Raw genomic sequence first — 25,325 nt, forward strand, 5'->3', positions numbered from 1 at the left:
AGTGATGGCCAAGGCAAAGTATAAGGGCTGTGCCCACAGGCTAACAGTAGAGCTTACCTCTATCTGTACATGAAGCAGATGCAGAGTCAGAAATCAGATTTCTACCTTGCCCCCACAGAAGTCCAAGATCTACTGGTCTGTAATTTTCCATCTAGAATTCTCCTTGGCATTAACCATTCTCCAAGGTACAAGTTCTTTTTACATGGTGCCCAACAGCAACAATAAAATGGTAGCAGAGGGCAGTTCATCCTTCATTCATCCAACAAACAACTGAGCATCTGAGCCAAGCATTAAACTGGCTTGAGCATACTGAGACTCAAGGCCTAATAGTAATACTAACATCTTACCTTTTTGAAGACTTAATATAAGACAAACACGGTGCTAAATGTGTTACACGCACGATCTCATTTAGTCCTCACAGTAGCCCTATAGGTTGGTACTATTTTGATCTCCATTTTGCAAATATAAAAATTTACATGGAGAAACTAACTTGCCCAAGATCACATAAGTAATAAATGAGAAATGGCTAGTTCTTTAAATACTCTAACAAGAAGACAGGTGGTAGAATATGATATGATAAGAGAAATGCATGGAGATAGTGAAGGACAGAAGTCTTCACACAGAAGTGGACTGTGACGGCATTTCCAGAGGGTGATTTTAAATGCTTTTTACTCCCTCCAACTTTTAATTTCTTTAATGTATAGATTTACTTGCTGTAAAATAGTAAGTATAATGAACACCCATATACCCTTCATTTAGACTGACCTATTATTAACAGTTCACTATATTTCCTTTCTCTCTCTTTCTGGAGGTATACAGATCCATACATATATAGTATCTATGTATACATGCATGCATTCATACATTTTTTTACCTGAACTGTCTGAGAGTAACTACTTGTAGTCAATAAGACACTTTACCGTACATTCTTTAGCATACATTGCCTAAGAAAAAGGGCATTCTTTTACATAAACATAATATGTTATGTTTAGCAAACTGAACATTGATAAAGTACCATTATCTATTGATAATATATTGCATATTCAAATTTCCCAAATTGTTTCAATGATATTTGTAGCTTTTTGTTTTTTGGCCACACTGCATGGCTTAAAGTGCAGAGTCCTAACCACTGGACCACCAGGGAATTCTTTGTAGCTTTTTTATTTTTAAAATCTAGGATTCTGTCAGGTATTACACCATTGCATTCAGCTGTCATATCTCTTTAATCTCTCTCAATCTGAAATGATTCTCTTCTTTTAACGTGGATTTTTTTTTTTTTAAGAATTGAAGCCATTTGTTTTGCAGCAACTCTCTAAAGTTGGACTTTCATAGTTGTTCTTCCTCTATTATATTTAGATTAAATGGTTCTGGTGCAAATACTCATAGGTTATGTTGTGCCTTCTTGGTGGATCACATCAGGAACCAAACAACCACAGGTTATTGCATATTAATGATGTTAAATTTGATCACATGGATTTGGTAGTAGCTACCAGGTTCCTCTTCTGTAAAGATTTTTTTTTTTCTTTGAAATTAATCAGTGGGATGATACTTGGAGAGTGTGTTTCCCAACAAACTTTCAGCCATTTATTTGACCCAATTATGGGAACTGTAGCAGCCAAAACTTTGGGAATCACAAAAATAAACTGAGTCTTTATGAAATAACAGAGGAGATAGTCAAACAAATAGGGTAAGGAAGTAGCATTCTAATTATAAGTACAAGGTCTTAGAATAGCAAGAAATACATTATCCTGTAAGACCTGCACTTAGTTTGGTTAGGCTAGACTATTAGGCAGAGATAGAACAGTGCCTGGGTAATGTCCAGGTTTGCTGGAGATAAATAAAATAAAAAGTTTAGAATGAAGACAGTCCAGAGCCATCATCGAAAGGTTTTAAGCAAGTGAGTGACATAATAATAAATACATTTTTGAACAATCACTCCAAAAATAATGTAGAACACAGATTGAAGGGGGATGGAGCAGGAGACCCTGAAGACAACTCTAAGAGTCCGGGTGAAACAGAGAATGAGTAAAACTATTCTGAAGATGTCTAAAGGAGAAAGGGCAGCCTTGCTGACCAGACGTAAGACTCACAGGTCTGTGATTTGGGCAACAGTGTGGAATTGTGGTACTGTTAGTGAAAAGGAGTGAGTTTGGAGAGAAAGATGAAATGATAAGGTTAGAATGAGAACAGAATCACAAACCTAAAGGTTTGAGTCAAAGAATTACTAAATGCAGCAAGCCAGTAATACTGTTTAAACAGCCCAGTTCCTGAGAAGAGGCCAGCTCTGTCTGAACATGACAGGCTGAGGATTCTCAGAGCCTGTTAACACAGTATCCAAGGATTCAGACTGTTTTTAGAAAGGTCCAAACTCTGCAAACCTGTCTTATTTTTTTGTCACCTTATCCTATGCTATTTCTGGGAAACACTACTTACCATAGCCAGAGGATCTCAAGGGAGTTCATCAAAAACCGTATTGATATAAATCCTAAAGTCCTAGGCTGCGGGACCTTAGGCAAGTCACTTAACTTCTTTAGTCCTCAGTTTCCTCATCTATAAAACCTGGATAGTGATGACTGGCCTGTCTCCTTCATTAGGTTTACATTCATGTATGTAAAATCAGTTTATAACTGTAGATTACTATACACATGTAGTTCATTATACAGTTTGGAAAATGATGGTTCAGGTCTACCTTCTGGTTCTTTGAAACTAAAATGAGACTCAATAGGATGCTGATAATACAGTTCTGCAGACTTTCTGACATATGGATAGAAACCACTAGACTCTGGCCTTATTATATCACCAAGAGCATTATTATTCCTTGAGAAACCATACATGTACTTTTCAAATAAGACCATAATTCCCTTACTTCTCCAATATCTTCCCTTTCAATGCCTCCCACAGTCCAACATCTACTCTGAGATCATCCTTATCTTTATCAAGCTGGTATATATTAGACCCTTCCCAAATTTCATGAATAAAGGGAAACTATTGGCATATTGATTAACCACCTCAATCAAAGCAGAATTTTATTCACATGGTAATGATTTCTCTCTCTCTCTCTCATGATCTCTCTCGTTTCTCCTTCTTTATCATCATTCACAGAGTGTTCAGTCAGCATCCAACAGTAAATGATGACCTGCCAAACCGTATAATTTCTGGCTTTGTGAAGGTGAAAACAAATGTGAAGGAATTCACAGAGACAGCAGCCATATTTGAGGACGGCTCCAGGGAGGATGACATTGATGCTGTTATCTTTGCTACAGGCTATAGCTTTGCATTTCCTTTTCTTGAAGATTCTGTCAAAGTGGTCAAAAACAAGGTATCCCTGTATAAAAAGGTCTTCCCTCCTAACCTTGAAAAGCCAACTCTTGCAATCATAGGCTTGATCCAGCCCTTGGGTGCCATTATGCCCATTTCAGAGCTCCAAGGACGCTGGGCCACTCAAGTATTTAAAGGTAAGTGACCATGTAAGATGATTACCTAATTACTTAGCAGTATATTTAATTATGTTTATGTTGTTGCTTGTAAATAGTCAGATAGTATGTATGATTATAACAGTGCCTGGCACAAAGTTAGTGCTCAAAAATTAATTTTTGAGGGAATATAAAGTAGTAATTTATAACCATGGACCTATAGCAAAATCTCCTGGGAAAATTTCCCAAAATAGGCATGTTTTGCTGGTGGTATTTAGTTAATAAGTCTGAGATGGAGCTGATATAAAATCATTGAGACAATGTTCCCCAGGTGATTACAATGTGCACTCCAGATTAAAATCCACTCTTCTAGATGTTAGAAAACTGATACATATTTGTGAAGCAATATTCTTCTATTATAGTTAGAGAAAGTCAAATATAGAAGTGTGTGACTTGATTTCAGCAAAAAATTAAGACCAGGTAAAGACTAGTCCAGAATATAGAAGATTCAGCCACTCAAATGCTCAATTTTCCCCCTTTATATTCCCTTTTTCAGAAAGTTTTGGCTACGAGACCATGAGAAAAACTTTGGGGTTTGGGGTAGTAGGTTCAGTATGAATTAGCAGAATAATGTGGCTTCTAAAAGACTTAATTATACCTGACATCATTAAAAAACTATAATACCCTGGAATTTACAACATTCTTCTCTAAACTGGTCAGACCACACCTAAAGATATTTTAAAAGTGAAACTGGAGTACATTAAAAGGAGAGAGATAAGAATGGTTAAGGGATTTGAAAATGTGCCATTTGAGGTACTAAAAAGGAGCTGACATATAGAATCAGGGATCAGATCTGATAGACAGAGTACCTGAAGAACTATGGATGAAGGTTCATAACATTGTTATAGGAAGCAGTGATCAAAACCATCCCTAAGAAAAAGAAATGCAAAAAGGTAAAATGGTTGTCTCAGGAAGCCCTAAAAAGAGCTGAGAAAAGAAGAGAAGTGAAAGGCAAAGGAGAAAAGGAAAGATATACCCATCTGTATGCAGAGTTCCAAAGAATAGCAAGGAGAGATAAGAAAGCCATCCTAAGTGAACAATGCAAAGAGAGAGAGGAAAATAATAGAGTGGGAAAGACTAGAGATCTCTTCAAGAAGATTAGAGATACCAAAGGCACATTTCATGCAAAAATGGGCATAATAAAGGACAGAAACATTATGGAGCTAACAGAAGCAGAAGATATTAAGAAGTGGCAAAAATACACAGAAAAACTATACAAAAAAGATCTTAATGACCTAGACAACCATGATGGTGTGATCACTCACCTAGAACCAGACATCCTGGGGTGTTAAGTCAAGTGGGCCTTAGGAAGCATCACTACAAACAAGGGTAGTAGAGGTGATGGAATTCCAGCTGAGCTATTTGAAATCCTAAAAGATGATGCTTGAAAGTGCTGTGCACTCAATATGCCAGCAAATTTGGAAAACTCAGCAGTGGCCACAGGACTGGAAAAGTTCAGTTTTCATTCCAATTCCAAAGAAGAGCAATGCCAAAGATTGTTCAAACTGCCACAAAATTGCACTCATTTCACATGCTAGCAAGGTAATGCTCAAAATCCTTCAAGCTAGGCTTTAACTTTGTGTGAACCAAGAAATTCCAGATATACAAGCTAGATTTAAAAAAGGCAGAGAAACCAGAGATCAAATTGCCAACATCTGTCAGATCACAGAAAGAGCAAGAGAATTCCAGAAAAACATATACTTCTGCTTTATTGACTATGCAAAAGCCTTTGACTGTGTGAAAAGTGAACGTTTCTCAGTCATGTCTGACTCTTTGCGACCCTATGGAATTCTCCAGGCCAGAACACTGGAGTGGGTAGCCTTTTCCTTCTCCAGGGGATCTTCCTAACCCAGGGATTGAAGCAAGCTCTCCTGCATTGCAGGCGGATTCTTTACCAGCTGAGCCACCAGGGAAGCCCCTTTGACTGTGTGGATCACAACAAACTGTGGAAAATTCTTAAAGAGATGGGAATACCAGACCACCTTACCTGCCTCCTGAGAAATCTGTAGGCAGGTCAAGAAGCAACTGTGAGAACCAGACATGGAACAACGGACTGGTTCCAAATTGGGAAAGGAGTATATCAAGGCTGTATATTGTCATCCTGCTTATTTAACTTATATGCAGAGTACATCATGCAAAATGCCAGGCTGGATGAAGCACAAGCTGGAATCAAGACTGCCGGGAGAAATATCAATAACCTCAGATATGCAGATGACACTGCCCCAATGGCAGAAAGTGAAGAGAAACTAAGGAGCCTCTTGATGAAAGTGAAAGAGGAGAGTGGGAAAGGTGGCTTAAAACTCAACGTTCAAAAAACTGAGATCATGGCATCCAGTCCCTTCCCTTCATGGCAAATAGATGGGGAAACAATGGAAACAGTGACAAACTTTATTTTCTTGGGCTCCAAAATCACTGCAGATGGTGATTGCAGCCATGAAATTAAAAGACGCTTGCTCTTTGGAAGAAAAGGTATGACAAACCTAGACAGCATATTAAAAAGCAGAGACGTTCCTTTGCTGACAAAGGTCCATCTAGTCAAAGCTATTGTTTTTCCAGTAGTCATGTATGGCTGGGAGAGACCATAAAGAAGGCTGAGTGCTGAAGACTTGTTGCTTTTTAACTGTGGTGTTGGAGAAGACTCTTGAGAGTCTTTTGGACTGCAAGGAGATCCAACCAGTCCATCCTAAGGGAAATCAGTCCTGAATATTCGTTGGAAGGACTGATGCTGAAGCTGAAGTTCCGATACTTTGGCCACCTGATGTGAAGAAATGACTCACTGGAAAACGGCCTGATGTTGGGAAAGATTGAAGACAGGAGGAGAAGGGGATAACAGAGGATGAGGTGGTTGGATGGCATCACTGACTCAACGGACATGAGTTTGAGTAAGCTTCGGGAGTTGGTGATGGACAGGGGAGCCTGGCATGCTGCAATTCATTGGGTCACAAAGATCGGACACGACTGAGTGACTAAACTGAACTGTTTCAGAGTTCTTATAAAAATTACAGCTTCTTCCCTGGTGAAGACCTCATGGTAGTAGAGAAAAAGAAACAATGGTGATAGATGGGAGTGAAAACTAGTACAGCCACTCTGGAGAACAGTGTAGAGATTCCTTAAAAAACTGGAAATAGAACTGCCATATGACCTAGCAATCCCACTGCTGGGCATACACACTGAGGAAACCAGAATTGAAAGAGACACATGTACCCCAGTGTTCATTGCAGCACTGTTTACAATAGCCAGGACATGGAAGCAACCTAGATGTCCATTGGTAGAAGAATGGATAAGGAAGTTGTGGTGCATATACACAGTCAAATGTTACTCAGCTATTAAAAAGAATACATTTGAGTCAGTTCTGATGAGGTGATGAAACTGGAGCCTATTATACAGAGTGAAGTAAGCCAGAAAGAGAAACACCAATATAGTATATTATCGCATATATGTGGAATTTAGAAAGACAGTAAAGATGACCCTATATGCAAGACAGTAAATGAGACATAGATGTAAAGAACAGGCTTTTGGCCTATGTGGGAGAAGGAAAGGGTGGGACGATATGAGAGAAGAGCATTGAAAATGTATATTACCATATGTAAAATAGATGACCAGTGCAAGTTTGATGCATGAAGCAGGGCACTCAAAGCTGGTGGCCTGGGACAAACCAGAGGGATGGGGTGGGAGGGAGGTGGGAGCGGGGTTCAGGATGGTGGGACACATGTACACCCATGGCTGATTCATGACAATGTATGGCAAAAACCACCACAATATTGTGAAGTAATTAGACTCTAATTAAAATAAATAAAAATTTAAAAAAGATTAGCAAAAAAAAAGCTTTTCCAGATTTCCCCAAAGATCTTTCATTTTTCTTCTTTTTCTCTTAATTTTTTGGCCACACCATGGGGCACATAGGATCATAGTTCCCCAACCAGGGATCAAACGCATGCCCCCTGCATTGGAAGCATGGAGTCCTAACCACAGGGACTCCCAGGGACTCCCAGAGTTCTTTCATTTCTTAATTCTTTAATTCTATCCAGTAGATTTGTATTCCTTGAGCGCTGGACCAGCAATCCAATGCAAGTAACCCATTAAGGTGGCTAATTCCAGTCATATTAAGTGGGTCTTTTACGTGGGTCAATTAAGTAAGAGGAAAAAGTTGCATTAAAATAGGCCACAGCACCTTAGTATACTTTGAACAAACAACTGAGACTCTTCCAGAATCAGTGAACTATTGAGAGGATTAGGGAAAAAGCATTTGGAAGATTCTGCATTATGGCTGTGGGATTAAGGGATTTTAGGGGAATAGTATAAAAAGCCCAGTTATCTATGCTAGCAGAGTTTAGTGCTAAGTCCTCCAGCTTTCAACACTGGAAGAAAGAATCATCAGAGAATCCCTATAAATTTATCAAACTTCCAAAAGGAACCCTGAGTTTTTTCTAATACTCATACCCTTACACTCTACATACCAAATTCTTGCCTTTCTCATCTCTGAGTTATACCCTCACTGTGCTGACTTTACGCCTTTAGAATCAGCTAGTTTCACACATGCCCAGCTCAGCCTGTCTTCTTGCCTGACGTGTTCTTTCCTAACAAGTCCCATTTCCTTTCTTCCTCTGTTCTCTAGAATTACTATTCTCTTGTTAAGGAAATAGTACACCCTTTTCTGGAACACTGAGTCTGCTTGCTTGCCTTGACCAAAATCTAGTTTTCTTTTATCTTTGTCTCTTTTGTAACCTCTCAAGAGACCTTACAAGAATTGCACTTTCATTTAGTAACTTTCTTCCTTTGCAAACCATATGAAGTGAAACAATTCTCTGGATCACAAGGAGGCATTATGTCATAGCATGGCATTCAAGTTCCTTCACAAGTTACTTCACATGCTGGATTTTCAGGCCCCTCTTTCACTACTTTTACCATATATCCTCTCATCTTCTAGATCCTATCATCTTCTAGATCTTCTAGCTGGCTTAACCCACTAAGAGCAAACATAGCTCTTTGTTTTTCTGGCTGCCTTGGGTCCTCCTTGCAGGGCACAGGCTTCTCTAGTTGTGGTGCGAGGGCTTAGCTGCTCTGCCGCATGTGGGTTCTGAGTTCCCTAACCAGGGATTGAACCCACATCCCCTGCATTGGCCGACAGATTCTGAACCACTAGACCACCAGGGAAGTCCCCTGAAAGTTCTTTAAATGAAAGAATCAAGTTTATTTGCCTTTGTCTTCCAAGACTAGACCAATGCCTAGCACATGGGAGGCAGCCAATAAATCTCTATTCAATGAATGCAAGTTCAGCTTTGGTGGTTTTCTGAACTCTACAGTTGTTGTTCAGTCCCTAAGTCACGTCTGACTCTTTGCAACCCCATGGCCTATAGCACGCTGGGCTTCACTTTAGAGTTGGGTTTAGAGTTGGATACAACCAAGGGAGGAAATGAACAGGCTTTTTCTCCACAAATGAGGAATAAAGGGGAAGGCAAAAAAAGACAGAGAAAACAGCAGAAGCAAAGGCATAAGGTCTGAGTACCTTTAGAGTTGGCTCAAATTTTCTATATGGCATAGTACCTATAAGTTCTGGGCATAAAGCTAATCATTGAAATTGAGAGTTTCCATGTTAGTGCTTTCTTACCTTTGTCTAGCCATGTCCTTGGTGTTGGTGTTAAATGCCTGCTACTGGAACTCTGTGCATTGGTGCATAAATTTATTTGTTAAGACTGGGTATTATGAGTTGCCTTTGACCTTACCCCTCACTCTCACCAAATAAAAAAGTTTATAAGGTAAGGTTTATTTCCCAAGGGACTTAAGGCATAAAACAGATTGACAGTTTATTTTTACTTCCTTCTCTCTGTGGTATAAAGCCCCTTTGTGATTGAGTCCAAGTACAGATGTGTTTCCCATCATCCTCCCACCCTTTTACTTTGAGCCTACTTTTTCATATAGTTTTTTATCATTTTCTCATGTCCATATCTCATTTCCCATTTGAAAGACTATTTTAGGGAGGAGGCAGATATTGGTTGGAAAGCAGATTAGGAGAAATTTCTTCCAAAGACAAAGTGGGAAAGAGTAAGCTACCAAAGTTAATATGATTATATTCTGGTGGTGGAAGGGTAAGGTGATCAACTGAATGTGTAACTTCCTTGGTACAGAAAACTAGCCTGTATTCCCCTGAATTCTCCAGAGCATGGTAATTGTTAATAGGATTATTATTCATACTGAGGTCATTTTACACTTAAATTTTTTATTTTTTTTCTCTTTAGGGTTAAAGACATTGCCCCCCAAAGGTGAAATGATGACAGAAATAGCTAAGGTTCAAGAGGCTATGGCAAAACAGTAAGAATTCTCCCAATTTTTCCCACTCAATTCTTAAGAAGGGCAATGTTGTACTATATTTATTTTCCTTGTGTTCATTTAAGGATTTAGATATTTTGAAGGAAAGGAAATAATAGTCTGTGACAACAGAATAGAGAAATACCACCAAATGATTTGAGTATGGATGGGAAAGGAGAGAAGAGCTGAAGAAAATCCTACGTGTAGGGCCTAAAAGAAAAGTCAAGTAGTAAAAAGCACATGGAGAGAAAACCAGGTATGTTATTTTGGCAAGAATCACTGGCTGCCAGAGAAAGGAGGGGCAGCGATGAATTAATGAGAGGTAGATACGGTCAAATTAGAAATCTGTAGGTAGACTTGCAGATCTGCAGAGGTCATTTGCTGGCTGGCCTGTGACAGCATACTGAGGCCACAGTCGCTCTTGGTATGAACAGTCTATATGATCTGGGAAGGTGGTGCTCAGTGCTTATTTAGCAATCTGAGTTTCAGAACTTAAACTTATTCACTGGGTGATTTTTATTTGAACAAAGTTGATGTTGATTAAGTCCTAAAAGTCAGAGGCACAATCACCCCATGCCCAAAGACATGGTTTTCTTCAGTTATGTGATTATACCAGTGTAACTCTCCCTTCTGGGAGGAAGAGAAAGGTTTTATTTAACCCTGATACCCTTTCTAGGTGCCCCCCTGTTTTCCTCCTTCCTTTCACTGCCAAGCTTCAGCAGTATAAACATTCTGTATTACATGCCTTCAATTGGCACCCTTTTCTCCTTCTGTTGTAACTTCCATCCTTATTCCTGCAATTGCTCTCCTAAGAGTTATCTATGAACAACTTAATTTTTCTTTCACTACTGTTTCGTGCTTTTTAACACCTCTTCCTGCTTGGAGTGCTTACTTTCCCTGGCACTATTTATTATTTTCATTATTAATTATATTTATTATTGGGCTTCCTAGGTGGCTCAGATGGTGAATAATCTTCCTGCAGTACAGGAGACTTGAGTTCCATCCCTGGGTTGGAAAGACCCCCTGGAGAAGGGAATGGCTACCCACTCCAGGATTTTTGCCTGGAGAATTCCACGGACAGAGGAGCCTGGTGGGCTACAGTCCATGGGGTCACAATATTATATTATTTAACTATTTTATTATATTTATGATTTAGTATGTATTTATTATCAATTATATTTACATCAGGTATTATATTTATTAAATTATTTAAATATATTTATTATTACCCCATCTCAATTTTCCTCCTTCCTTCCTTTGACTTACCTTCTGACTGTGAGCAGTGCCTAAGGATAATATTTAACCTTTACTGAGGGTCAACTTTGTGCAAATACTAAGTGTTTTACATGTATGAGCTTATTTAATTCTTGAAACAATCCTACAAAGCAGGTACTAGTGTATCTCTGTGACATCTCCCTGAATACTACAGTTGTTGACCCACTACATGCCTGTAAACCCATGAGCTACCAAAACACCCATAAGGGAAAACTCTCAAATTCTTTCCTGGCTTACCTTCTTCTATTCTAAACTTTAGTCCCATTTCATCAATTCCTTTGCCTATCTATCAGTTCCTCAGGAATTCTATCTTACCAGTTCTATTTCAAATTTATTTTCTATCATTTTTCCTGCCCTGTTTTTTATAGTTTCTTTTGGCATTTCTATTTTTATTTAAAGAAATGTTTTTTTGCTGTACAGCATGTGGGATCTTAGTTCCCTGACCAGGGATTGACCCCATACCCTCCTTTCCTCTCCCCACTGCCCTGCATTGGAAGTGCAGAGTTTTAACCACTGGGCTGCCAGGGAAGTTCCTTTTCCTGTCCTTTTTGGATTTCTAGTAAGCCCATCTAATCACAGTTAACCTGACTTGACTTTTCTCTTATTTTTTTCTGCCCCACTGTTCTTTCTTTTTTTATAGAAAGTAAAAAGAGAAAGTCATCAGTTAGCTCTTAAATCCCACTGGCTTCCCAGATGGCACTAGTGGTAAAGAACCCACCTGCCAATGCAGGAGATGTAAGAGATGTGGGTTCAATTCCTGGGTTGAGAAGATCCCCTGGTGGAGGGCATGGCAACCCACTCCAGTATTCTTGCCTGGAGAACCCCATGGACAGAGGAGCCTGGCGGGCTACAGTCCGTAGCGTCGCAAAGAGTCGGACACGACTGAAGCGACTTAGCATGTACTTTTCACATAGGTATTGTACTGTTACCACATTTTCTCTCCCAAAGCCCATTTTGCTCTTCAAATCTGCACTTGGTGTAATCATTCCATCTGGTTCCATTTGGAGGAAACTTGTAGGATAAGTCATCCTCCCCCTCCTTTCAGGATTCCAAATTAATGTTGGTCCTGGGAAGTCCTGCCCTTTGGACTCTACCATCACCTCCCTCATAAAGTAAGGGAGGATCCTAAACTTGAGAATTTTTGTGGTGGGTTCTTTCTGACAACATCAGAGTCCTCTGTATCTCAATCTGCTATGTTTGCTTCCATATATCCACCCTTATTTTCTACAAAATTCTTCCTCTACTGTAGGTAGTGCCCACGAATATTCTGTGCTCACATTCTATCCTCATTCTTGCTTTCTTCCTTCACTGTGCCATTCCCTTGACGTGTAAGGCTCTCCTCTTTGTTCTTACTTTTTCTATTTCTTCCATATCCTTCAAGAACTTATCATAGCTCTGTTTCAACTACCCTCCTCTACATTTCTATTTATCAGCCTAAAACCACATGATTTAACAAAGTCTTAAATTCTTCTCTGTTTCATGTGTACCTGTCTACTCCAATAGATTATAAGGTCCTTAAGGATAGAGACAGGGTCTTTGCTTTCTTCTCTGTTTTCTACAGTTCCTATCCCAATATTGAGCCAATAGCAGACACTCAGAAAGCACTGATTGATTGAATTGTTAATAGGCCATGGTTTCTGTCTTCTCTGCTTCAGGTTTGTGGAAAGCCAACGCCATACCATTCAGGGAGACTATATAAGTACCATGGATGAGCTTGCTGATCTGGTGGGCGTCAAGCCCAATCTGCTGTCCCTGGCCTTCACTGACCCCAAACTGGCGTTCCAGTTATTTTGGGGACCGTGTACTCCAATCCAGTATCGTCTACAGGGTCCTGGAAAGTGGGATAGAGCTCGAAAAGTGATCCTCACCACAGAAGATCGTATCAGGAAGCCACTAATGACAAGAATAGTTGAAACCGATAATTCCAAGACTTCGACAATAACAATGGCCAAGTTTATGTTGGCTGTTGTTTTCTTTGCTATGATTATAACCTATCTGTAGCTGTTCCATTGTCATGGTCCCAGTTTTCTTGGAAAGCTGAATCTGCAGATGCCTTTGGAGCCTGACAAGATTGAACAATGTTCATTGTCCAAAAAGAGATCTTTCCTATTGTCCAGAAATCTACTTTTCTTTCTCTTTCCAAAGCATTCATTCTTTTTCCTCTTTTCCCTACAGTGAAATCTCAGCATTTCATTTGTATTGACTTACTTCCCTTACTCTTATGACTCATTACATTTTCCTTCCAGTCATTCCTGGACCATGAGCTTAGATACTCTTTTAGTCATCTTTGTTTCTCCTTAGCAGAATTCCTGGAATGTGGCAGGTGCTTAATAAATGTGTGCTGTCGTTTATCAAATATTGTGGTGGGGAACATAAGCCAATATCTACATAAGAAATGGGTGACTCCATGTAACTGTGCTTCTGACAGTATTTGGTTTTCTACTAGAAGCTGAATCTTCTGTTGTTTTTAATATATAACTAAATGCATTTTTCCTGAGAGATAAGAGGAAAAAAAATGGTCTTATAACTGTTGTACACACCTAAGATAAGATATATAGATACTTAAACATTTTATTTCACTATCTATTCACTGGTATATCTGATAGCTGGTCATTTCTCTTCTTTTCCCCTAAGCAACACATTTCTACTTTCTCACTGAGAACTACCTTCAACTATCTAGGCTCATGGATCGTTCTAACAACCTAGCAGCTGCCAACAGGCTCAACCTGACTGGAAAAACTGGGATTTTAAATTAGCAGTCCAGTCCTTTTTGATCTCTCAGTTCTCATATTAGGACACAAGACTTTGTCTTAGGAACTGTGATAAGTAGCCATCAACTGCTATAGTATGACCTACAAATGTGACTGGATTTCCCCCCCACCCCCAACTCCTACTTTCTCCCCTCCATACCCTCCCACACAGAGAAAGTCAAGGTAATTCAAAGAGGTCAGTTATGTAATAAATTAAAATTGATGATAACTAAATATAGGGGGTATTCTACTTTTAACAGTTATGTCAGAAATTGCAAGTTATGAAAAACAAAGCAAATGAAATGAAAATCAGGGACTCCAGTTTATGTCCAAGAGCTGCTGTTGAGTCTGTTTTCTCATCCATAGTAGTGTTGCTCTGTTCTTGTGCCTCAGAGAAGTTAACTCAATGTTAACTTTTGGGCAAACTGAATTTCATGAAGAAAGGTACTGGATGTACCCATCAAGTGTGTGTTCATAAAGACGCTGTTGTGTAATACATTTTGGGATTGCTGTCTATGACTTAACAAAAAATACGTTTGAACAGCTGAAGAAACAACATTAGAAATTATCTGCTTTCCCAATATAAATAAGAGAACCAGAAATGTGAGAACTACAACTGCTTCTTAATCATAAAACTATTAATATTTGTACAATTCCCTGCTATTTTGCCTGTGGAAAAACTATTTGAGAATGAGAAGGTCTTTTGCCTTCCATAATTCTTGTGATACTTGGGATTTATCTTCTATTAAAATGGACCTAGTATTTTTTTTTTTAATTGGAGTAGTTGCTTTACAATGTTTTGTTAGTTTCTCCTGTACAGCAAAGGGAATCAGCTATATGTATACATATATCCCCTCTGTTTTTGGATTTTCTTCCCCATTTAGGTTACCACAGAGCACTGAATAGAGTTCCTTTTGCTATACAGTAAATTCTCTAAAATGGACCTAGCATTTTCTAATCTGCAGACTATTCTAGCGCAAGAGTAAATGAAGAGCCACTTCTTTTTCATTTCCTTCTTTTAACATATACATTTTCCTCTTTTAGTGTGTAAGTTTGTTGAATTAATAGTCCTTTGACAACATAATTCCTAGTTATCAGTAATAAATACTCCACTTTCCTCTTTAAATAAAAAGCATGTAATTCTAAGTTCATTGACTCTCTCACTTTATGTATGATATGAAAGTTTACAAAAAAAAAGCCCATCATCGTAAACCAAGCTAAAAGTCAGATGTGAATAGGAAAGTGAACTCAAAACAAACTCAAGATACAAAGCCCTAGTTACTGATTTTGTTGTCATTGTTGTTTAGTTGCTAAGTCATGTCCGACTCTTTTGGCCCTATGGACTGTAACCCACCAGGCTTCTCTGTCCATGGGATTTCCCAGGCATGAATACTGAAGTGGGTTGCCATTTCCTTCTCCAGGGGATCTTCCCAGCCAGGGATCAAATTCATTATCTCCAGTGTCTCCTGGATTGCAGGTGAATTCTTTACTGCTGAGTCATCTGGGAAGCCCCAGTTACTGATTAATACTCATCAATTTACCACATCTTTCTTTTGTAATTATATTAAAAAGTAATATCATTTTCCTAATTATATTATACAAAAAAAAAAAAAAGAGAGAGAGAGAGAGAAAGCTTTCTTGTAGTACCAGAAAATACGTGTAACTCCATGGCTGATTCATGTCAATGTATGACAAAACCCACTGCAATGTTGTGAAGTAATTAGCCTCCAACTAATAAAAATAAATGAAAAAAAAAAGCAAACTGGTGGGAGTATGTCATAGGGACACAGGAACCAACTGAAAATGGTCCCAGTGGCCAAAGCTGAATAACAGTATAAATAATCTAGTGATCTCGAGTGGCCTAGGCCTGCAGCAGCTTGAAGTGGGGTTTTGGTTCCCAGCCAGAGACTGAGGCTGGATCATGATGGTGAAAGCACCAAATCCTAGCCACTAGGCCAGTCGTCAGTGACAAGGCCCTGGCTCTTCAGCTTTGCAGAAAAGAATTCCCACAAAGAGAGAAAGTAGTGAAACCAGTAAAAGTATTTATTAGGAAGCAAAAGAGTACCATATGTGTGGACAGATACATAGACAGAGAGACAGTCCCTGAGTTGTGCCTTCGTGGCAATTTGAATTACTTTTATGGGCCATTTCTTCCAGTTTCTTTCGGCCAATCATTTTGATTTGCCTGGTTCGGTGTTCATATTTGGTATATCTCAGGATCCTCCCGTGTGTGCCAAGTTGGAGTCTATGGAAAAGGCCTATGGGTTGAGCATCCCTTAGCACTCTCCTTCAAGGAGACTTTCTGTGAATGTGTGGTCAGGAGGTCTCCTGGCTTCAAGAATAAGAAATACATGGCCTGGGCAGGGCTCAACCTCTTCCCTTAATTGTCTCGATATTCTTGTCTTGGAGTTTCAGTTCACAGGGAATAAATCTCCAATCACTTTACTGGGTGGGGTGGGGGCACGGTAATCTACCTCCTGCCTCACTAGTACTGGATTATAATATAAAGTATTAAAAATGCCCATGAGTCCATACTGATATAAATAAGTGATTGAGTAATAAATAGGGCAGAACAGACAAAACTCCCATAGGAAGAATTCTGAACATTTACATAACTACAGTACCCTCAAGGAGTTGTAGCATAATTCCCCACTCCTTAAGTATAGGCTGCAGAGAGTGACTTCCTTCCAAAGAGAACAGTATGAAAAGCGGGGGCAATAACTTTGCAGTGGAGAAATCCAAGAAACACTACCTCAACTGGGTGATCAAGATTAACATCAACAGTGAGGTCATGTTGACAGTATGTATTCTTGATATGATGTGATGAGAAAGGTACTTAGCATCTATGGTCTTCCCCCCTAAAACCATAACCCAGTCTACCTGTGAGAAAAACATCAGACAAACCCAAGTTCAAGAATATCTTACAGAATACCTGACCGTCTCAAAACTGTCAAGCTCATCAAAGAAACAGGAAGGTCTGAAACTGCTGTAGTATAGAGGAGCCTAAGGAGACCTGATAACTAAATGCAATGTATCTTAGATGGGTCTTGGAAAATAAAAAGGACAAGAAGTAAAAACTGAAGAAGTGTTAATAAACTATGGATTTTGGTTAATAACAGTGTACTGATTGGTTTATTGGTTGTGACAAATGTACCACAATAATGTAAAATGTTAACAATAAAATAAATTGGATGTGGGATATACAGAGGCCCTATACTCTCTTCCCAAGTTTTTCTTAAAAGTATTCTAAAAATCTTAAATTATTAAAGAAAAAAGAAACATATTCCTTTGGTTCAGGATTTGACCCGGAGCCATAATCTAGTGGAATTTTCTCAGAGAAGAAATACTGTTACATTGGACAGTACCATTCATTTAAATTGCTGTCTTTTCCCTTGATCAGGCTACAAATAAAGCTGTTGTAATAAAGCACACTATAACTTACTACAGCAATTTTTTTTCCTTTGCTGAATAAGTACAGGCTACAGTTGTAGAGAGGAGAAAATGGTAATGGGAGGTCAAAGGACACCTTTTCTTAAAATACTCAGTTAATTTCTCTCTTGTAGCTAGGCATATTAAGCCAATCATCTCCACTAGCAAATTGTATGATACATTAATGACAAGTACATTCACGAATGAGATAATTTTACTCTTCCTTTGGGGAAGATACTTTATTATTAATTTGTATGTTCCTAGTACCCAATATATTGTCTGAAACATAGTAAGACCTCAGTAAATTAGTGATTAGTTAATTAAATAAATTCAACATGGGAGATAACAGTATGAATGAGTTTTTTAAAAAGTAAATAAAATAGTGAATAATACTTTACCATTTTATTAAAAAGTGATCAGGAGATTGAGGGGTTCTTTTTTTTGTTTGTTTGTTTTTTTGTTTTTTTCACTTTTATTTTTTTTTATTATTTTTTTTAAAATTTATTTATTTATTTTTTCAGTGGTTTTTGTCATACATTGACATGAATCAGCAATAGATTTACACGTATTCCCCATCCCGATCCCCCCTCCCACCTCCCTCTCCACCCGATTCCTCTGGGTCTTCCCAGTGCACCAGGTTCGAGCACTTGTCTCATGCATCCCACCTGGGCTGGTGACCTGTTTCACCATAGATAATATACATGCTGTTCTTTCGCAACATCCCACCCTCACCTTCTCCCACAGAGTTCAAAAGTCTGTTCTGTATTTCTGTGTCTCTTTTTCTGTTTTGCATATAGGGTTGTCGTTACCATCTTTCTAAATTCCATATATATGTGTTAGTATGCTGTAATGTTCTTTATCTTTCTGGCTTACTTCACTCTGTATAATGGGCTCCAGTTTCATCCATCTCATTAGAACTGGTTCAAATGAATTCTTTTTAACGGCTGAGTAATATTCCATGGTGTATATGTACCACAGCTTCCTTATCCATTCATCTGCTGATGGGCATCTAGGTTGCTTCCAAGTCCTGGCTATTATAAACAGTGCTGCGATGAACATTGGGGTGCACGTGTCTCTTTCAGATCTGGTTTCCTCAGTGTGTATGCTCAGGAGTGGTATTGCTGGGTCATATGGCAGTTCTATTTCCAGTTTTTCAAGAAATCTCCACACTGTTCTCCATAGCGGCTGTACTAGTTTGCATTCCCACCAACAGTGTAAGAGGGTTCCCTTTTCTCCACACCCTCTCCAGCATTTATTGCTTGTAGACTTTTGGATAGCAGCCATCCTGACTGGCGTGTAATGGTACCTCATTGTGGTTTTGATTTGCATTTCTCTGATAATGAGTGATGTTGAGCATCTTTTCATGTGTTTGTTAGCCATCTGTATGTCTTCTTTGGAGAAATGTCTGTTTAGTTCTTTGGCCCATTTTTTGATTGGGTCATTTATTTTTCTGGAATTGAGCTTCAAGAGTTGCTTGTATATTTTTGAGATTAATCCTTTGTCTGTTTCTTCATTTGCTATTATTTTCTCCCAATCTGAGGGCTGTCTTTTCACCTTACTTATAGTTTCCTTTGTAGTGCAAAAGCTTTTAAGTTTCATTAGGTCCCATTTGTTTATTTTCGCTTTTATTTCCAATATTCTGGGAGGTGGGTCATAGAGGATCTTGCTGTGATTTATGTCAGAGAGTGTTTTGCCTATGTTCTCCTCTAGGAGTTTTATAGTTTCTGGTCTGACATTTAGATCTTTAATCCATTTTGAGTTTATTTTTGTGTATGGTGTTAGAAAGTGTTCTAGTTTCATTCTTTTACAAGTGGTTGACCAGTTTTCCCAGCACCACTTGTTAAAGAGGTTGTCTTTTTTCCATTGTGTATCCTTGCCTCCTTTGTGAAAGATAAGGTGTCCATAAGTTCGTGGATTTATCTCTGGGCTTTCTATTCTGTTCCATTGATCTATATTTCTGTCTTTGTGCCAGTACCATACTGTCTTGATGACTGTGGCTTTGTAGTATAGTCTGAAGTCAGGCAGGTTGATTCCTCCAGTTCCATTCTTCTTTCTCAGGATTACTTTGGCTATTCGAGGTTTTTTGTATTTCCATACAAATTGTGAAATTCTTTGTTCTAGTTCTGTGAAAAATACCGTTGGTAGCTTGATAGGGATTGCACTGAATCTATAGATTGCTTTGGGTAGAATAGCCATTTTGACAATATTGATTCTTCCAATCCATGAGCATGGTATGTTTCTCTATCTGTTTGTGTCCTCTTTGATTTCTTTCGTCAGTGTTTTATAGTTTTCTATGTATAGGTCTTTTGTTTCTTTAGGTAGATATATTCCTAAGTATTTTATTCTTTTTGTTGCAATGGTGAATGGTATTGTTTCCTTAATTTCTCTGTTTTTTCATTGTTAGTATATAGGAATGCAAGGGATTTCTGTGTGTTAATTTTATATCCTGCAACTTTACTATATTCATTGATTAGCTCTAGTAATTTTCTGGTAGAGTCTTTAGGGTTTTCTATGTAGAGGATCATGTCATCTGCAAACAGTGAGAGTTTCACTTCTTCTTTTCCTATCTGGATTCCTTTTACTTCTTTTTCTGCTCTGATTGCTGTGGCCAAAACTTCCAACACTATGTTGAATAGTAGTGGTGAGAGTGGGCAGCCTTGTCTTGTTCCTGATTTCAGGGGAAATGCTTTCAATTTTTCACCATTGAGGGTGATACTTGCTGTGGGTTTGTCATACATAGCTTTTATTATGTTGAGGTATGTTCCTTCTATTCCTGCTTTCTGGAGAGTTTTAATCATGAATGGGTGTTGAATTTTGTCAAAGGCTTTCTCTGCATCTATTGAGATAATCATATGGTTTTTATCTTTCAATTTGTTAATGTGGTGTATTACATTGATTGATTTGCAGATATTAAAGAATCCTTGCATTCCTGGGATAAAGACCACTTGGTCGTGGTGTATGATTTTTTTAATATGTTGTTGGATTCTGTTTGCTAGAATTTTGTTAAGGATTTTTGCATCTATGTTCATCAGTGATATTGGCCTGTAGTTTTCTTTTTTTGTGGCATCTTTGTCTGGTTTTGGAATTAGGGTGATGGTGGCCTCATAGAATGAGTTTGGAAGTTTACCTTCCTCTGCAATTTTCTGGAAGAGTTTGAGTAAGATAGGTGTTAGCTCTTCTCTAAATTTTTGGTAGAATTCAGCTGTGAAGCCATCTGGTCCTGGGCTTTTGTTTGCTGGTAGATTTTTTAATTACAGTTTCGATTTCCTTGCCTGTGATGGGTCTGTTAAGATCTTCTATTTCTTCCTGGTTCAGTTTTGGAAGGTTATACTTTTCTAAGAATTTGTCCATTTCTTCCAAGTTGTCCATTTTATTGGCATAGAGCTGCTGGTAGTAGTCTCTTATGATCCTTTGTATTTCAGTGTTGTCTGTTGTGATCTCTCCATTTTCATTTCTAATTTTGTTAATTTGGTTCTTCTCTCTTTGCTTCTTAATGAATCTTGCTAATGGTTTGTCAATTTTGTTTATTTTTTCAAAAAACCAGCTTTTAGCTTTGTTGATTTTTGCTATGGTCTCTTTAGTTTCTTTTGCACTTATTTCTGCCCTAATTTTTAGGATTTCTTTCCTTCTGCTAACCCTGGGGTTCTTCATTTCTTCCTTCTCTAATTGCTTTAGGTGTAGAGTTAGGTTATTTATTTGGCTTTTTTCTTGTTTCTTGATGTGAGCCTGTAATGCTATGAACCTTCCCCTTAGCACTGCTTTTACAGTATCCCATAGGTTTTGGGTTGTTGTGTTTTCATTTTCATTCATTTCTATGCATATTTTGATTTCTTTTTTGATTTCTTCTATGATTTGTTGGTTATTCAGAAGCGTGTTATTTAGCCTCCATATGTTTGCATTTTTAACAATTTTTTTCCTGTAATTGAGATGTAATCTTACTGCACTGTGGTCAGAAAAGATGACTGGAATGATTTCAGTTTTTTTGAATTTTCCAAGACCAGATTTATGGCCCAGGATGTGATCTATTCTGGAGAAGGTTCCGTGTGCACTTGAGAAAAAGGTGAAGTTGATTGTTTTGGGGTGAAATGTCCTATAGATATCAATCAGGTCTAGCTGGTCCATTGTGTCATTCAAGGTTTGTGTTTCCTTGTTAATTTTCTGTTTAGTTGATCTATCCATAGTTGTGAGTGGGGTATTAAAGTCTCCCACTATTATTGTGTTAGTATTAATTTCCTCTTTCATACTCGTTAGCATTTGCCACACATATTGTGGTGCTCCTATGTTGGGTGCATATATATTTATAATTGTTATATCTTCTTCTTGCATTAATCCTTTGATCATTAAGTAGTGTCCTTCTTTGTCTCTTTTCACATCCTTTATTTGAAAGTCTATTTTATCTGATATGAGTATTGAGACTCCTGCTTTCTTTTGGTCTCCGTTTGCATGAAATATTTTTTTCCAGCCCTTCACTTTTAGTCTGTATGTGTCTCTTGCTTTGAGGTGGGTCTCTTGTAGACAGCATATATAGGGGTCTTGTTTTTGTATCCATTCAGCCAATCTTTGTCTTTTGGTTGGGGCATTCAACCCGTTTACATTTAAGGTAATTATTGATAGGTGTGGTCCCGTTGCCATTTACTTTGTTGTTTTGGGTTCATGTTTATACAACCTTTCTGCATTTCCTATCTAGAGAAGATCCTTTAGCATTTGTTGAAGAGCTGGTTTGGTGGTGCTGAATTCTCTCAGCCTTTGCTTGTCTGTAAAGCTTTTGAATTCTCCTTCATATCTGAATGAGATCCTTGCTGGGTACAGTAATCTAGGTTGTAGGTTATTCTCTTTCATTACTTTCAGTATGTCTTGCCATTCCCTTCTGGCCTGGAGGGTTTCTATTGATAGATCAGCTGTTATCCTTATGGGAATCCCTTTGTGTGTTATTTGTTGTTTCTCCCTTGCTGCTTTTAATATTTGTTCTTTGTGTTTGATCTTTGTTAATTTGATTAATATGTGTCTTGGGGTGTTTCGCCTTGGGTTTATCCTGTTTGGGACTCTCTGGGTTTCTTGGACTTGGGTGGCTATTTCCTTCCCCATTTTAGGGAAGTTTTCAGCTATTATCTCCTCGAGTATTTTCTCATGGCCTTTCTTTTTGTCTTCTTCTTCTGGGATTCCTATGATTCGAATGTTGGGGCGTTTCACATTGTCCCAGAGGTCCCTGAGGTTGTCCTCATTTCTTTTGATCCTTTTTTCTTTTTTCCTCTCTGCTTCATTTATTTCCACCATTTTATCTTCTACCTCCCTTATCCTATCTTCTGTCTCCGTTATTTTACTCTTGGTTCCCTCCAGAGTGTTTTTGATCTCATTCATTGCATTATTCATTTTTAATTGACTCTGTTTTATTTCTTCTAGGTCTTTATTAAACATTTCTTGCATCTTTTCAATCTTTGTCTCCAGGCTATTTATCTGTAACTCCATTTTGTTTTCAAGATTTTGGATCATTTTTATTATCATTATTCTAAATTCTTTTTCAGGTAGATTCCCTACCTCCTCCTCTTTTGCTTGACTTGGTGGGCATTTTTCATGTTCCTTTACCTGTTGGGTATTTCTTTGCCTTTTCATCTTGTTTAGATTGCTGTGTCTGGAGTGGGCTTTCTGTATTCTGGAGGTCTGTGGTTCCTTTTTATTGTGGAGGATTTACCCAGTGGGTGGGGTTAGACGATTGGCTTGTCAAGGTTTCCTGGTTAGGAAAGTTTGTGTCGGTGTTCTGGTGCGTGGAACTTGATTTCTTCTCTCTGGAGAGCAATGGAGTGCTCAGTAATGAGTTTTGAGATGGGTCTATGTGTTAGGTGTGACCTTGGGCAGCCTGTATGTTGACGTTTAGGGCTATGTTCCTGCGTTGCTGGAGAATTTGCTTGGTATGTCTTGCTCTAAAACTTATTGGCTCTTGGGTGGTGGTTGGTTTCAGTGTAGGTATGGAGGCTTTTGGATGGTCACTTATTACTTAAAGTTCCATGTAGTCAGGAGTTTTCTGGTGTTCTCAGGTTTTGGGCTTAAGTCTCCTGCCTCTGGATTTCAGTTTTATTCTTCCTGTAGTCTCAGGACTTCTCCAACTACACAGCACTGATAATAAAACTTCTAGGTTAATGGCGAAAAGATTCTCCCCCATTAGGGACACCCAGAGAGGTTCACAGAGTTACATGAAGAAGAGGAGAGGGAGGAGGAAGATAGTGTTGAGCAGGAGGAGAAAAAGGGGGACTCGAGGAGAGAGACAGATCTACGCAGTTGTCTGTTCCCAGAATGTTCTCCGTAACCCAGACACCCACCAAGATTCACAGAATTGGATTGGGAAGAAAAGGAGAAAGGAGGAAATAGAGGTATTCTGAGGTAGAAAACAGAGAGTCAAGATTGGGAGAGAAAAATCAACACACTCCTGAATAAAAATGGGAACTGAATATTGGGTTCTTAAGTGTTCACAATTTATATCATATATTGAAAAACAAAAATTAAAAATCTAGAGATTAGACTCTTAAAAATACTATATTAAAAACAAAAACCAAAACACACACAAAAAATTTTTTTTAAATATATATGAGGTTCAGTTTAAAAAATAGGGCTTCTCTTTTTTTTTTTATTTTTGGTAAGGTTATAGTCTATTGAAAATGAAAATTAAGGAGTAGTAGAGGAGTACTAGAGGACTTTAAAAGAAATAAGAGAAAAAGAAAAATAGAAAATAGAAGAGAAAAAGGAGAAAAAAAAGAAAGAAAAAAAAAAGAATTTTCCCTAATTAAAAAATTCTTAAAAATCTATGAAAATGAAAGTTAAGGAGTGATGGGGGACTAATAGGGAATTTTAAAGGAAAATAAAAGAGAAAAAAGAAAAAAGAAAAAATTAAAAAAAATTTTTTTTTTCTTATTAAAAAAAAAAAAAAAAGTAAAAATATATCTAGGAATTTCTCTGGAGCTGTTGCGGTCAGTGTCGGTTCGGCTCAGTTTCAGATACCTCCTCGTTCCAGCTTACAGTTCTCGATATCTACAGGCCTCTTCCGCTGTAATCGGTGTTTTCTACAGGGATTTTAATCTATTGCACCGCTCTCTCCTGAAGCGGTTCCCTTTGTTTATTTGGCTTCTGTTTGCCGGTTTCTTCAGAGCCTCATTTCCGCCCTGACACAGGCGGGCGGAGGTGGACTCTTATTCAGGTAGCTAGTTCTGTCGCGCTGCTGGGAGGGCCTGACGCTGCGGGGATGGGCTGGCGCTGCCGGGAGAGGCTGGCGCTGGTTTCTCGGTCTGCGCTGCTCAGGATCCCGGCCGCTCCACATGGAGCGCGCCCTGCGCAGCTCCAGCCCTCGGGTGATCCACAAAAGCGCGGATCAAAAGGCTGAGTCCGCTCTTGTGCCTTCCCCGTCAGAGCGGTCCAGGCAGCCAGAAGTTTGACCGGCGCACTCTCTCCGGGTGCGGCGCACCCTCTCCCTTCCACGGCCCCAATCTCGGTTTCTGCCGGCGCCAGTCGGGTGTGTGCGCCTCCTGCCCTCTGCGTCCCCAGCCCGTCCCCGCCCGCGTCTGTCGGGTGCCTGCGCGCTGTGTCTCGCCGCGACCTGCTCCCGCCTCCGGCGGGTCCGGGCCGGCCCGCAGTCTGCGAGCCCCTCTCCGGACTCTGTCGGTCCCCCCGTTCCGCGAACGGCCGGCAGCGAGTTCCGGCTGGTCAATTTTCTCTCTCTTCCCTGCTCTCCCACAGTTCAAGCCGGCAACTCACAAAAGCTCCCTCCGATTGTCCTCAGGGCACTCAGGCCCGGACCCTGCCCCAAACAAGGCCGCCGGCTCCTCTCCGTGCGGCCCCCACTTGCTGGTGGCGGATGCGGGTGTCTGGGGCACTTTTCTGCTGAGAGTTGCTTTTAGGCACGTAATCTGTGGGTTTTATTTATTGTTTCCCTCCCAGTCAGGTTGCCCTCCTAGATTCAAACACTTCCCCCAGGCCTGCCAGTGCGAGGGTTTCCCGGTGTCTGGAAACGTCCTCTAAAGACTTGCTTCCCCGGATCTCCGTCCTTAGCTCTTTTGTCTCACTTTTTATCTTTTATATTTTGTCCTACCTCCTTTTGAAGACAATG

At 39.2% G+C, this 25,325-nt stretch overlaps 1 protein-coding gene across 4 annotated transcripts in view; it reads left to right on the forward strand.

The window, feature by feature from the left end:
• Positions 1-14,950, forward strand: part of FMO5 (flavin containing dimethylaniline monoxygenase 5) — a 39,102-nt gene extending 24,152 nt beyond the window's left edge. For 3 of the 4 annotated variants that reach the window (XM_043878039.1, XM_043878040.1, XM_043878041.1), the window contains 3 exons: positions 3,103-3,455; positions 9,710-9,782; positions 12,710-14,950. In XM_043878039.1, the coding sequence (XP_043733974.1) occupies positions 3,103-3,455; positions 9,710-9,782; positions 12,710-13,055 (772 nt within the window). In that variant the 3' untranslated portion in view covers positions 13,056-14,950. Of the gene's footprint in view, positions 1-3,102; positions 3,456-9,709; positions 9,783-11,873; positions 12,681-12,709 lie in introns of those variants that run through there. The other variant, XM_043878042.1, reaches the window with a different exon arrangement.
• The last annotated feature ends 10,375 nt before the right edge of the window (positions 14,951-25,325 follow it).

Source organism: Cervus elaphus, chromosome 20 (assembly GCF_910594005.1).
Source record: "Cervus elaphus chromosome 20, mCerEla1.1, whole genome shotgun sequence".
Classification (NCBI taxonomy): Eukaryota; Metazoa; Chordata; class Mammalia; order Artiodactyla; family Cervidae; genus Cervus; species Cervus elaphus.